The 16,351-nt window shown below is 37.6% G+C and overlaps 1 protein-coding gene across 1 annotated transcript in view; it reads right to left on the reverse strand.

Annotated features, from left to right (window-relative positions):
• NOD2 (nucleotide binding oligomerization domain containing 2) overlaps positions 1 to 16,351 on the reverse strand; it is a 241,511-nt gene that overhangs the window by 67,876 nt on the left and 157,284 nt on the right. Inside the window, exons 5-6 of the mRNA XM_053699516.1 lie at positions 15,533 to 15,616; positions 5,257 to 5,340 (exon numbers count right to left, since the gene is read on the reverse strand). Of these exons, the coding sequence (XP_053555491.1) occupies positions 5,257 to 5,340; positions 15,533 to 15,616 (168 nt within the window). The remainder of the gene's footprint in view (positions 1 to 5,256; positions 5,341 to 15,532; positions 15,617 to 16,351) is intronic.

A 16,351-nucleotide genomic window follows, 5' to 3' on the forward strand; every position in this document is an offset into this window, starting at 1 on the left:
ACGTGAGTGTCCGGACGTTGTTGGCGCCAAAAAAAATTTCCGTTACGTTGTGCGCCATACTTGGCGCCAAATTTTTTTATTATTTTTTCACCCCATTGCTATTTGCCTCTTGCCTTTTTCTATGTCAGAGGGCTATGCTATTTGCATTTTTTCCCATTCCTGAAACTGTCATATAAGGAAATTGATAATTTTGCTTTATATGTTGTTTTTTCTTTTACATTTTGCAAGATGTCTCAATCTGATCCTGTCTCAGAAGTATCTGTTGGAACTTTGCTGCCTGATATCGGTTCTACCAAAGCTAAGTACATTTGTTGTAAACTTGTGGAGATTATATCTCCGAATGTCATTTGTAATAGTTGTCATGATAAACTTTTACATGCAGATAATGTGTCCATCAGTAATAGTACATTGCCGGTTGTAGTTCCTTCAACTTCTAATGTACATGATATACCTATGAATTTTAAAGAATTTGTTACTGATTCTATTCAGAAGGCTCTGTCTGCTTTTCCGCCTTCTAATAAAAGTAAAAGGTCTTTTAAAACTTTTCATAAGGTTGATGAAATTTCAAATGACCGACAACATAATGAATTATCCTCCTCTGATGAGGATCTATCTGATTCAGAAGATCCTTCCTCAGATATTGACACTGACAAATCTACTTATTTATTTAAAATGGAGTATATTCGTTCGGTGTTAAAAGAAGTGTTAATTACTTTGGATATTGAGGAAACTAGTCCTCTTGACATTAAAACTAGTAAACGTTTAAATTCTGTTTTTAAACCTCCTGTGGTTACTCCAGAGGTTTTTCCTATTCCTGATGCTATTTCTGATATGATTTCTAAGGAATTGAATAAGCCGGGTACTTCTTTAATTCCTTCTTCAAGGTTTAAAAAATTGTATCCTTTACCAGCAATTTCAATAGAGTTTTGGGAAAAGATCCCCAAAGTTGATGGGGCTATTTCTACTCTTGCTAAACGTACCCCTTATTCCTATGGAATATAGTACTTCTTTTAAAGATCCTTTAGATAGGAAACATGAATCTTATTGGATTCTGACGTATCTAGCATTGTTCGCTTACTGCAACATGCTAATCATTTTATTTGTGATGCCATTTTTGATATTATCAAAATTGATGTTAGATCCATGTCTTTAGCTATTTTAGCTAGAAGAGCTTTGTAGCTTAAATCTTGGAATGCTGATATGACATCTAAGTCTAGATTGCTATCTCTTTCCAAGGTAATAATTTATTTTGTTCTCAGTTGGATTCTATTATTTCAACTGTTACTGGGGGGAAGGGAGTTTTTTTACCTCAGGATAATAAACCTAAGGGTAAATCTAAGGCTTCTAACCATTTTCGTTCCTTTCGTCAAAATAAAGAACAAAAACCTAATCCTTCCCCCAAGTAATCTGTTTCCAATTGGAAGCCTTCCTCAAATTGGAATAAATCCAAGCTATTTAAGAAACCAAAGTCAGCCCCTAAGTCCGCATGAAGGTGCGGCCCTCATTCCAGCTGAGCTGATAGGGGGGCAGATTAGGGTTTTTCAAGGATATTTGGATAAATTCTGTCCAAAATCATTGGATTCAGAACATTGTCTCTCACACATCCCAGCAAATCCAGTAAAAGCTCAGGCTTTCCTGAAGTGTGTTTCAGACCTGGAGTTATCTGGGGTAATCATGCCAGTTCCTTTTCAGGAACAGGGTCTGGGGTTTTATTCAAATCTATTCATTGTCCCAAAGAAGGAAAATTCATTCAGACCAGTTCTGGATCTGAAAATTTTGAATCGTTATTTAAGAGTACCAACTTTCAAAATGGTAACTATAAGGACTATTCTGCCTTTTGTTCAGCAAGGACATTATATGTCCACAATAGACTTGCAGGATGCATACCTTCATATTCCGATTCATCCAGATCATTATCAGTTCCTGAGATTCACTTTTCTAGACAAGCATTACCAATTTGTTGCTCTATCGTTTTGCCTAGCAACAGCTCCAAGAATCTTTTCAAAGGTTGTCGGTGCCCTGCTCTCTGTAACCAGAGAGTAGGATATTGCGGTGTTTCCTTATTTGGACGATATTTTGGTACTAGCTCAGTCTTTACGTTCTGCAGAATCTCACACAAATCAACTAGTGTTGTTTCTTCGGAAATATGGTTGGAGGATCAATTTACCAAAAAGTTTCTTGATTCCTCAAACAAGGGTCACCTTTTTAGGTTTCCAGATAGATTCAGTGTCCATGACTCTGTCTCTAACAGACAAAAGACGTTTAAAATTGGTTTCAGCCTGTCGGCACCTTCAGTCTCAGTCATTCCCTTGAGTGGCTATGTGCATGGAAGTTTTAGGTCTCATGACTGCAGCTTCGGATGCAATCCCCTTTGCTTGTTTTCACATGAGATCTCTCCAGCTTTGTATGCTGAATCAATGGTGCAGGGATTATACAAAGATATCACAATTAATATCCTTAAATCCCAATGTTCGACACTCTGACGTGGTGATTAAATCACCAGCGTTTAGTTCAAGGGGCTTCTTTTGTTCGGCCAACCTCGACTGTGATCACAACAGATGCGAGTCTTTCAGATTGGGGAGCTGTTTGGGGATCTCTGACAGCACAAGGGATTTGGAAATCTCAAGAGGCGAGGTTACCACTCAATATTTTAGAAATCCGTGCAATTCTCAGAGCTCTTCAGTTTTGGCCTCTGTTAAAGAGAGAACCGTTTATTTGTTTTCAGACAGACAATATCACAACAGTGGCATATGTCAATCATCAGGGTGGGACTCACAGTCCCCAAGCTATGAAAGAAGTATCTTGAATACTTGTTTGGGCAGAATCCAGCTCCTGTCTAATTTCTGCAGTGCATATCCAAGGTGTAGACAATTGGGAGGCGGATTATCTCAGCCGTCAGACTTTACATCCAGGGGAGTGGTCTCTCCATCCAGATGTTTTCTCTCAGATTGTTCAGATGTGGGGTCTTCCAGAGATAGATCTGATGGCCTCTCATCTAAACAAGAAACATCCCAGATAGCTGTCCAGGTCCAGGGATTTTCAGGCGGAAGCAGTGGATGCATTGACACTTCCTTGGTGTTATCAACCTGCTTATATTTTCCTGCCTCTAGTTCTTCTTCCAAGAGTGATCCCAAAATCATCATGGAACAATCGTTTGTGTTGCTGGTGGCTCCAGCATGGCCTCACAGATTTTGGTATGCAGATCTTGCTAGGATGTCCAGTTGCCAACCTTGGCCACTTCCGTTAAGGCCGGACCTATTGTCTCAAGGTCCGTTTTTCCTTCAGGATCTCAAATCATTAAATTTGAAGGTGTGGAAATTGAACGCCTAGTGCTAAGTCATAGAGGTTTCTCTGACTCAGTGATTAATACTATGTTACAAGTTTGTAAATCTGTCTCTAGAAAGATTTATTATCGAGTTTGGAAAACTTACATTTCATGGTGTTCTTCTCATAAATTTTCTTGGCATTCTTTTAGAATTCCTAGAATTTTACAGTTTCTTGAGGATGGTTTGGATAAGGTTTTGTCTGCAAGTTCCTTGAAGGAACAAATCTCTGCTCTTTCTGTTTTATTTCACAGAAAGATTGCCAAACTTCCTGATATTCACTGTTTTGTACAGGCTTTGGTTCGTATCAAGCCTGTCATTAAATCAATCTCTCCTCCTTGGAGTCTTAATTTGGTTTTGAGGGCTTTACAGGCTCCTCCATTTCAGCCTATGCATTCTTTGGACATTAAACTTCTTTCTTGGAAAGTGTTGTTCCTTTTGTCCATCTCTTCTGCTAGAAGAGTTTCTGAGCTATCTGCTCTTTCTTGTGAATCTCCTTTTCTGATTTTTCATCAGGATAAGGCGGTTTTGCGGACTTCATTTAAATTTTTACCTAAGGTTGTGAATTCTAACAACATTAGTAGAGAAATTGTTGTACCTTCCTTGTGTCCTAATCCTAAGAATTCTTTGGATAGATCCTTACATTCTTTGGATGTGGTGAGAACTTTGAAATATTATGTTGAAGCTACTTAAGATTTCAGGAAGACTTCTAGTCTATTTCTTATATTTTCTGGTTCTAGGAAAGGTCAGAAGACTTCTGCTATTTCCTTGGCTTCTTGGTTAAAGCTTTTGATTCATCATCATCAAGCTTATTTGGAGTTGGGTCAGGCCCCGTCTCAGAGAATTACAGCTCATTCTACTAGATCAGTCTCCACTTCGTGGGCTTTTAAGAATGAAGCTTCAGTTGATCAGATTTGCAAAGCGGCGACTTGGTCCTCTTTGCATACATTTACTAAATTCTACCGTTTTAATGTATTTGCTTCTTCAGAAGCAGTTTTTGGTAGAAAAGTTCTTCAGGCAGCTGTTTCAGTTTGATTCTTCTGCTTATGTTTTAAGTTTTTCTTGTCATTAAAGAATAAACTTATAATTTTGGTTGTGGATTATTTTCTCAGCGGAAAATGGCTGTTCTTTATTTGTATCCCTCCCTCTCTAGTGACTCTTGCGTGGAGTTCCACATCTTGGGTATTGATATCCCATACGTCACTAGCTCATGGACTCTTGCCAATTACATGAAAGAAAACATAATGTATGTAAGAATTTACCTGATAAATTCATTTCTTTCATATTGGCAAGAGTCCATGAGGCCCACCCTTTTTATGGTGGTTATGATATTTTTGTATAAAGCACAATTATTTCCAAATTCCTTTGTTGATGCTTTTTACTCCTTTCTTCATCACCCCACTACTTGGCTATTCGTTAAACTGAATTGTGGGTGTGGTGAGGGGTGTATTTGTAGGCATTTTGAGGTTTGGGAAACTTTGCCCCTCCTGGTAGGATTGTATATCCCATATGTCACTAGCTCATGAACTTTTGCCAATATGAAAGACATTAATTTATCACTCAGGTAAATTCTTACATAAATTATGTTTTTGCAGTGAAAGTGTTATAATTACAAGATGTTTACTGTCCTTTGCTTAGCTGCCTTGTTTTACTTTTGCATTGAACATATACATCTTTTGAATACTTAAAAGTATATCCAGACCCCCAAAAAATCTAATTTATTTTATTTTATTAATTAATATTTTTCAAATTCAAACAACGCTCTTCGTATGTTTTGGAATTGCTTAGAAAGCAAAACAAAAATCCACCCATGACATAAGAGGTTATTGCATGGACATTCTGATGGACTAGTTCATTTATTTAACCAGAGATACATTCTATAAATTGAAAAATGCATCTGCCCATTCTATAGTGACACTTTTCATTACATTACCTTATGGAAAGGAAATTCTGTTTTTGCTGTAACAAATTTGCAAAGGATTCCGCACATTCATCGGTCAGTTTGTTATTGAATAATCTGAAACATCAACGCAAAACAGAAATAAGAACACACAATATGAATATGTAATCTGATCCCTAACTAATATGTGGCTTTATTTATATTCTCACAATGCTGTTGTTGACCTCTTCATTTACTTTCACTGATTATTTAGAAAAAAATAATAAATAAAGTAACATATTACAAAAGAAATAAACTGCATGATAATAATAAACTTTAGTGGGTATCATACTTCCCCAACAATTTGTGGAGGCTTTCTGGAATTGGGAGGTAGGTCTGTGAGTGTTTTGTGAGTGGAGCTTTGGCAGGAAGGGTGGAGTCAAAGGTGTACTATGGGCGGTAATTGGGTATGCCGAAAGTAAAGTTTGGGAGGAGTCAAGCAGTTCTTGGTTTTGCTTTGCAAAGGAAATAGGGCAGGAGGGGCACAGCTATCAAATGGTGAAATCCCTGCAATATGTGGGACAGTTGGGAGCTCTGACATATGGCTGTAAGACATCACAGGAGAGCAGGAGCAGTAAGGCAAGATTTAAAAATAAAAATGTTATTAAGTAAGTAATGCTAGTTTAATTTAACTGATTTAGCAGAAATGATGCCCTATTCAAATGTATTACACACACACAAAAAAAAAATCTGTCTAGCCACTATAGTTGCCTTATTTATATAATAGTCAAGTGCTTCGTAACGCCAGTTCCCACGTACTCTTAACAGGGCATCTAAAGCATTTCAAAATGCAGAATTCCCAAGTGCAGCAATCACTCTTGTTTAAGAAATCTGCTCAGCTTTCCTTCCCAATGCTTAAGGGATGAAATGCCCTAGCTTTTGTTCTGCTGCTGTTAACCAAACTAGCATAACCATAAATACAACAATAAAAACACACAACACACAATAGTTGGGTAAAGACCGCTAGGTCAACTTTATTAACAGTATTTTGTTATTAGTTAAAGAATAAACCAACAATCGACGGCAATCAACCCTAACCATATGATACCCTTGTTAAGCTGGTCTAGACCCGGGGCTGAAAGGCAAAGTGGGGCGGAGCTTAGCTACAATGCTTCGAGATTGACAGGTTATACCACAGGTTTTTCGGCCGCTCGAGGTGGAGAAGTTTCACCAGGCCCGCACCTGCTGACGTTGCTTCCTCCACAATGGCTGTCACTCACTCAACCTGTCGCCGCCAGGGGCCAGACCAACCGCCCAACTTGGGTGTGAAAACACATGCTGAACTTATGGGCCCTAGAAAATCAAGTCGACCAGCAAGACCATCAAGAGGGAAGTGTAACAATTTATAGGCTTGGTCGTCTGTTCTCTAGATAGATTAACCCTGTGATCGCTAAGCTACTAAGTCACCCTAATGATGACTAATTGATTGCTAACAAAGACTCAGGGCTGGGAGTGCGGGTGAACTTCTCCAGTGGCAGCAAAACATGAAGAAGAGGCCCAAGCCTACGCGACCTGCTTACTTATACTACAGGTAAGCTACCCCTTTCAAACTGCAACAATGTTGCACGAAGCATCCCACTCTTACAGGGCCTTAACCCTTAATTGCAATCCGGGCTATTCTTCTCTGCATTTTCATTCTCTAGTCTAGTCCTGTTTTCAGGGACATTTACATTCTGCCCAGAAACACCCTGCCCTGTGGACCATACTTACCAATATATCATCCCAAATATGGCCGACCACATCCATGAACTGTCAAATAACGCCCAGGCTGACCACATCAGAGGAGCGCCGTGTATGCCCAACCACATCTCCAGACAACACGAATGCTTTCCCTGGGCAACCAAGAGACAAACTCAAACTGCTCTGATTGTTGAGGAGAAAGAAAATGTGTTGTGTTTTTGAAAAATGGATGTTCCTATCCTGAATTTTTTTTTTTTATGCTCGTCACCATTATACTGAAAGTGTAGGAGTTGTCTTTATTAGCCAGTTAGCAATCTGTCTCTAGGGATGAGTTGTGCTTAAAGGGACATAAAACAACAACATTTTATTTCATGATTCAGACAGATCATACATTTTTAAACAAATTTCCATTTTACAATTATCACTTTTGCTTCATTATCTTGTTATCCTTTGTTGAAAGCGCAGCAATGCACTTCTGAGAGCTGGCTAAACACATCAGTAAATGACAAGAGGCATATATGTGCATTTACCAATCAGCAGCTAGTTCCCAGCTCCTGTGTCTACCTAGGTATGCTTTTCAACAGACACCAAGAGAACTACGCAAATTAGATAATAGAAGTAAACTGAAAAGTTGTTTAAAATGGTATATTCTGAATCATAAAGGAAGTTTTAGATTTCATGTCCCTTTAAAGATGCATTTCTTGTTAGTTTCAAAATCAGTTTTAACCAGCTTTGACATAGCTTTTACATGAAAAAAACAATATAGTTTATTGAGTTCTTTTATATTATTATAGTTAAGATAAGCTTTCTGACCTGCCCAAAAAGTGAAACAAAAAGGGATATAATTAAAGTCAAACAGGCCCATTTATCAAGCTCCGTACGGAGCTTGAAGGGCCGTGTTTCTGGCGAGTCTTCAGACTCGCCAGAAACACAACTTATGAAGCAGCGGTCTAAAGACCGCTGCTTCATAACCCTGTTCGCCTGCTCTGAGCAGGCGGACAGGAATCGCCGGAAATCAACCCGATCGAATACGATCGGGTTGATTGACAGCTCCCTGCTGGCGGCCAATTGACCGCGAGTCAGCAGGGGGCGGCGTTGCACCAGCAGCTCTTGTGAGCTGCTGGTGCAATGTTAAATGCAGAGAGCGTATTGCTCTCCGCATTTAGCGAGGTCTTGCGGACCTGATCCGCAGTGTCGGATCAGGTCCGCAAGCCCTTTGATAAATCGGAGTTTCTGCAAATGTAGAAATTAAAACAAAACAAAAAAACATTTTGTTGACCTGCTCTCAACTCTACACAATGGTCTAGATTTAATAGGACCTGTTAGTAAAACTAATATCTGGTGGGAAAAAGTTTGCTGCGATTTAAAAGTTGCAGAATTCATTAAGATTTGTACCTGCTTACTATCAAAACCACGAGTTGTGAGTGACTCTCCATTACATTAATGAAGCAGGGCCTATCTCGTAACCGTTCAACTGACGGTGCACAGAACAAATTCTACTTTCTAGGATACTGCCATCATGAAATGCCTTCAAAACTTTAAACAAACTAATTTAAACAACAATAAAATCACAATATAAAAAATAGTCTACAATAACATAGACAAAAAAGAAAAGTTGAAAACAGTTAAACGGATATGAAACCCAATTTTGTTTCTTTACTGATTCAGACAGGGCATGCAATTTTAAGCAACTTTTTAATTTACTCCTATTATCAATTTTTCTTCGTTCTCTTGGTATGCTTTGTTGAATGAACTACTGATTGCCGACTGAACATATGAGTGAGCCAATGAAAATCGGTATATATATGCATCCACCAATCAGCAAGCTAGAACCTAGGTTCTTTGCTGCCCCTGAGCTTTCCCAGATAAACCTTGAAGCAGGAGGATACCAAGAGAAGGAAGAAAATTAAATAATAGAAATAAATTGGAAAGTTGTTTAAAATTGTACACTCCATCTGAATCATGAAAGAAAAAATTTGGGTTTCACATCCCTTTAAAAAATAAAATACAATAAACATAAAAACAATAGAACCTCAGATTTGAAATAATGAGACATGAATGGGAGGTGGAAAACTTCACACGGGCAATGAATTCTGCATGCAGAGCATGCTTCTAGAAAACCCCAGAATGTCAACAGCCTATCAAGACACCGTTCCTACTATCCAGCGACACTATTTCGCCATAACAAAACAGATGTGAATATTTTACAATTACAAACATTTACACAAACCGTTTTGCAAGCGTTTCCAAATTTTGTGCTTGTAATTATTGTTTTTCCATGTTGTTAGTTGTTTGTTTGATGTCTGGGATATCATGTATTGGGCACCTCATAAAACTATAGATGTTGCTGCCAGGAACACCCAACTAACGCAACTGTGGAAAACATAGGAGAAGCAATGCTAAATGAATTTAGAACATGATCTCTTATTTACAACAATGCCTCTGGCCAATCCCACCAGCCTCTAGCCTATTGTCTGAACTGCACAGAGAATCCTACCTCATCAGATCTATTTAGTTCTCATTACATAATCAGATCTATTTAGTTCTCATTACATAATCAGATCTATTTAGTTCTCATTACATCAGCAGATGTCTTTAGTTCTCATTACATCATCAGATCTGTTTAGCTCTCATTACATCATCAGATCTGTTTAGCTCTCATTACATCATCAGATCTGTTTAGTTATAATTACATCATCAGTCTGTTTAGCTCTCATTACATCATCAGATCTGTTTAGTTATAATTACATCATCAGATCTGTTTAGTTATAATTACATCATCAGATCTGTTTAGTTATAATTACATCATCAGATCTGTTTAGCTCTCATTATATCATAAGATCTGTTTAGCTATCATTACATCATCAAATCTGTTTAGCTCTTATTACGTGATCAGATCTGTTTAGCTCTCATTACATCATCAGATCTGTTTAGCTCTCACTACATCAGAAGATCTGTTTAGCTCTCATTGCAATGTGTGCATGATCAGCAGGTACAGGCATATGTGCATATGTAATATATGCTATAGGGCTCAAAACAAATGCATGCAAATTACAAGAATATACACTTAGGGCTAGATTACAAATGAGGCGATATCTTAACATGCGCCCGTAAAGTGGCTGGTTAATGCTACCGCAAGCTCACTTTTACACATAGGGGTCGATTTATGAAGCAGCGGATGCTGCTTCCGACCCACTCCGCTTCAGGTCTGCCTGAAGCGGAAGTTAAGAAGCAGCGGTCCTAAGACCGCTGCTCTTTAACTCGTCTGCCACCTCGGAGGTTGCGGACAGCATCCCCTGCTAGCAGCTGATTGGCCGCAAATCTGCAGGGGGCGGTATTGCACCAGCAGTTCACAAGAACTGCTGGTGCAAAGATAAATGCCGACAGCGTATGCTGTCGGCATTTATCGTTGTGTAGAGGACATGGTCCGCTATATCGGATCATGTCTGCTCGGCCCTACATAAATTGACCCCTTAAAGCTAGAATTCATAAACCAGATATCAGACCTCTGGTTTACAAAAAAGGTTGCACCAATTGCCCCCCAAAATAAATAAGAATTATAAATGGCACAAAGCTGTTATAATGGGTTAAAATGAGGGGATGTGGGGTGGGACAAAAACGGCACCTAAAGTGCCTTTACATGGAGGTCAGTGGGGGACTGTTTTTCTCTATAAATATATATGTATATGCATATATATTTATGTGTTAATATGCGTATATACACATATAAACACACAAATATATATAATATAAATAAATCCCAGCCAACGAGTCTTAGAAATCTTTCAACAAAGGATTTTAATTGTATATGTTACTTCACACTGTACAATAATGAATCAGGAAAGTCTTAATGTAAACTCACTCAGATCCACACATATCCGTACCATACATAAATAGAATACTGAAACAGTAAAAATAAAAACTGAAAAAATCAACAATTGTTGCAACACAACAATTGTTACAACATAAATTAATAACCATAAATTAATAACCATAACACCCCCAGGGCGTCCCCAGGGGGTGAAGACCAGCACCACCTGTATTCAAAAATAATAATAGAAAAACTGTTCAGCCTTTGCACAAATCAGGAAAGTTCTTTATATGTAAAGATGTAGCAGACAATAGATCCGAGATATTGAAAAAATGAATGGATATAGGCCATCTCACTCTGTTCCGGTTATTTCATGAATGACCATATACTCCTATGATGCTTCTAGGATCTTGTTATATCTTTGACATATTGTTGTATTGCAGTCCCAAGCTAATAGAAAATTGCTACAAATATTTGTAATCCTCGATTTGCAAGTCATAGAGAGACAAAAGCACATGAGACACTTGTTGTAACTTGAAACATATATTTGCAAAAGTATTAAATGTGATAATATCGTTACTGTGCATATACATGTCACTCCATGAGCTAACGTGTGAATGGCCACAATATCTTGGTGTAATAAAAGCCAGTCGAGGTTTCAAATTGTAGATGGGGTACTCCCATTATGTAGAGGTGGAGATAGACAAAAATTATTATTCAAGAAAGAGGCCCAGTGGATCAGGAGACTAGATACTATGGTCCCTAAAGGTCTCAATAGAGATATCTCCTGGGGCAATTTCATTTAAATAACCCGATATGTGAGGGATGGAATCAAAAGTGTATATATGATGATCACATATAAGGGTATCTCTGGCATGGATACGAATAAATCAGTTATAACCATATAATCCAAGCACTATCCAAGAGGATTTTTTGTTAAGTCCTGAGTGGTCCTAATTGACCTTAATACGATGAGAACTTATATCTGGGTACGATCCCACTAATATTAACATGATTATTTGCAATAATCATAATCTATGCAGAACAGAACCATGCAGGTATTGTTTCTTTAAATAAAGCTGCAATTTTTCTTTTTTCTTAAATATATAAAGGTATCTCTGGAATGGATACGAATAAATTAGTTATAACCATATAATTCAAGCACTATCCAAGAGGATTTTTGTGAAATCTTGAACGGTCCTAATTGATTTTAATACGACTAAAATTTGTATCTGGGTACGATCCTGTTAAGCTAATATAAAAATGATTACTTACATAATCGCTGCAGAATTATGGAGGTACTGTTTCTTTAAATAAGGCTGCAAATTTTCTCTCTTCTTCAATACATATTTTTTTACATATTATTATTTTTTTTTAGAAATGGAGTCAGTTACTCTGTTAATGTGAGGATGTCTGTGCCCTCATGAAATACCCTGGGCTACGCCTGTTTTCAGTTGAAAGTGCTGGCTCGTATAACAAATATTTAAAGATAATCAGAATATGGTAGGAAGATTAGGCAATTCCCAAGTCTACCCTGTTTATGTGGAATGGTGGGGTCCTGATAAGATACTCTGGGTTCTTACATTACAATTATATGTTTTTTCTTACATTGTAGTTATATATTTTCAATAGGAAGCAGCGTGCCTTGTGCGGCTGTCACATGGGAGTGAGATTTAGTATCCCTTATAAATATAAATTAGATAGGAATATTATAGGTTACTACAAATATGAGTAAATTAAGTGTTTTTTAGTAGTCTCTTTTCATCTTGTACATATTATTCGTGAGCTGTATACAGATCCGGGTTTCCATACAAATAATGAATGAATGTTACGTGAGTAAATGGAGTGTGATGTTTTTTGGGGGTGTGAATTCGAGTATCCAATAGGTATGAAGCAATAACGGTTTAAATAGCACCTTCACACAATTACCTGTATATTCCTTGAGAAAGGGGCGGAGTCCCGAAACGCACGTCAGAATCACTAAGACGCTATCACCTGTTCATGTTTGTGCTGTTTGAGCCACATTTCAGGGTAACGGTAAACGGTTTTGGCACAGTAGTTGAGATTGGAGCAACTCAACAACGGTCCATTTCCACACTGAAGGGAACGTCGGTGACAAGTCTCACAGTAGTACCCGGCATACAAGCATATGACGTCTAAGGTAACACTGTTACTTGCTATTTTCTACTGGCCCAAGCTGCATTTGAGATCCTGGAAATTATTCGAGCAATACAAGGTATCTGAAGTTTGAACTTTGTATCTGGGCAATGTACAGAACTCGAGAGCGGAACTTTTAATGCTGAGATAGTTAATACACTGTGAGTGAAGTTTAAAGGGTGTGAGGTTGAACCGGTACTGCATGTATATCTCCTTTTAACACAGCCAATTACACCAAGATATTGTGGCCATTCACACGTTAGCTCATGGAGTGACATGTATATGCACAGTAACGATATTATCACATTTAATACTTTTGCAAATATATGTTTCAAGTTACAACAAGTGTCTCATGTGCTTTTGTCTCTCTGTGACTTGCAAATCGAGGATTACAAATATTTGTAGCAATTTTCTATTAGCTTTGGACTGCAATACAACAATATGTCAAAGATATAACAAGATCCTAGAAGCATCATAAGAGTATATGGTCATTCATGAAATAACCGGAACAGAGTGAGATGGCCTATATCCATTCATTTTTTCAATATCTCGGATCTATTGTCTGCTACATCTTTACATATGAAGAACTTTCCTGATTTGTGCAAAGGCTGAACAGTTTTTCTATTATTATTTTTGAATACAGGTGGTGCTGGTCTTCACCCCCTGGGGACGCCCTGGGGGTGTTATGGTTATTAATTTATGGTTATTAATTTATGTTGTAACAATTGTTGATTTTTCAGTTTTTATTTTTACTGTTTCAGGATTCTATTTATGTATGGTACGGATATGTATGGTGGATGGGGTATGTGTGGATCTGAGTGAGTTTACATTAAGACTTTCCTGATTCATTATTGTACAGTGTGAAGTAACATATACAATTAAAATCCTTTGTTGAAAGATTTCTAAGACTCGTTGGCTGGGATTTATTTATATTATAGTATTATTGAGTCAAGGACCAGACTCTATCTCGTGCCTGAGCATATTGTAGGTGGTGCGGTCACTGTTGGTAATTGGACACAAATATATATGTATATAAGCATATGCATATATATTTAATTACTGCTGCCCATCGATGCACGATTTGCCCCTCTGAGCTGCTATAGGTGGTTTGCCGTAGCTGCTGGCATAAAAATGAGACTTCCATTGGAGCCTATGGAAGCGCGCTCTCGTGAGCGCTTGGCTTCCAGGCAGTGCAAACACATGCGCTGGTATTACTGAGTGGAGTGCAAATATCAAGCTCACTATATGACTATAATATTCTCCCATAAAGCCAGACTTTAAAAGGAACAAGAATGTTGCAGTTAAAGGGAACCATAACACCTGCTTTGAAATGTTTTTAACTAACTTTTTCTGATTATGCAAAATAAACTAACTACAATTCTGTGTGTGGTCACCAATTTACTGCATTCTGTTGCAGAAAACACCTTTATAATTTGAATGTTAATCTGCAGACTACAATCTGCTATGTATGCTGCCATATTGGCAATTACTTTCAACTACAGTGGGTCATGTGACAAAAATGTCACCTTCCTCTATTACTAACACTGATAAAGCAGAGTGATCACGTTCAGTGTCTGAGAAGAACGGTATCAGATACTGCTATAATTATAAATACCAAGAGCAAGGAAGGAAGTGGGAGGGGGAGAGGAATGCACAGGGGGAAGAAAGGCTCCGGGGACAGAACGCAAACTCTTGCTGCAGATATAAATGTAAAAAGAAACATCTGCATTCATCTAAGTTACTCACAGTCTCAGGAGTCTCCCTCCCCTTCCTCCCCTGCTCTTGGTATTTATAATCATAGCAGTGCCTGAAACCGTTCGTCTTAGACACTACAGTCATGCTCTGCTTCCTCAGCATTAGAAATAGAAGGTGCCGTGTGAGTCACGTGACCTACAGTACTGATGTAGAACGCACATTATAACATGGCAGCTTACATAGCAAGTGCTAGGCTGCAGATTAAGCTGTTTAAATTATGAAGCTGGTTTTCTACAACAGAATAAAAAGATGAAGACTGCATTCATAATTGTTAGTTAGTTTATTTTGCACTATTAGAACAAGTTAGTTTAGAATATTTGAAGCAGGTGTTATGGTTCCCTTTAATGGGGCATAAAACCACAAAATTTTATTTTATGATTCCGAAATTTAAACAACTTTGTAATTTACTTCTAATATCAAATATTCTTCGTTTTCTTGGTATGTTTTGTTCAAAAGCAGGTACCTAAGCTCAGGAGTGTGCACATGTATGGAGCACTATACCAAAGTAGTTTTGCAAGAATGTTAACCATTTGCTAGAGCACTAGAGGGCAGCACTATTTTCTGTCATGTAGTGCTTCAGAAACCTACCTAGGTATTTCTTCAACAAAGAATAACATAATAGCAAAGAAAATTGGATAAAAGAAACAAATTGAAAACTTTTTTTAAATGGTATGTTCTGTCTGAATCCATAAGTACATTTTTAGGTTTCATATCCCTTTAAGAAACAATGCAAAGATCCAATCAGTGAAACTAAATGCACCTGATTTGTATGTAACTGTTATGTAGAAAGAAACAGGTGTGTCCTTATTGTAATAAACTGAAGAGTAAACAAGTTAATGACTTTGCATCTATTTCATTAATACTCACGCAATCTTTTGGAAGTTCTCCCAGTATACAGCTTGCTCCAGTAACCTGCAGATTCCTTTATCAGATATATTGTTGTCTCTCAAGCTAAAAACAGAAAAGTCAGGTATTTCAGTCAGCCACCTATCACATGTTAAATAGCAACTAACGATGACAAAATATCAGTTCAACTTGGGTTGGCCTAGTGCAGCAATGTTCAACTTCATAATGTGGTAGGTTACATGCTAGTGGACTGGACACATTTAAATACAATAAGTTATCGTTATGGCAACCAGTATTAGAACATTTCAACAGCAAACCGGTGTAGACACTAAACAGAAAATCACCTTTGTTCTCCAACAACTCTCCATTATCAGTGGCATATTTAATTTTTGTAAAGATTATTTTTGTCTCATATGTTTATTACAACCTTAGACCAGGGTAATGTGAAGGGATCACATACCCCTCAAAATAACCCAGCGTTATTGATTAGATTTAAAGGGACATCCTAATGTTAAATAAATGTACCTTTCTTATTGAACTTTTTGACCTGATCTCCAAATATGCAGTCATTAGTAAGGTTGTTGCCCAGCTCATATTTTACTGGAATTCTTTGTATAAAATATTGGTATAGTATTTAATATTCAGAAATAAGGCCCATGTTAAGGTGAAACATCTTCAATCATTTTATCTTTAGATTATGAGAGATGCTGAATACATATTTATACAAATTGGAGTTAATTAGCAATTGTCCATTTTTTTTCCAAAAAAAGTGGCATCTCTAGTCAATAGTAAAGTCACTACTTTGATTTGATAGATGGACCTATCTCCAGTAAATTATAG

Source organism: Bombina bombina, chromosome 1, assembly GCF_027579735.1.
Source record: "Bombina bombina isolate aBomBom1 chromosome 1, aBomBom1.pri, whole genome shotgun sequence".
NCBI lineage: Eukaryota > Metazoa > Chordata > Amphibia > Anura > Bombinatoridae > Bombina > Bombina bombina.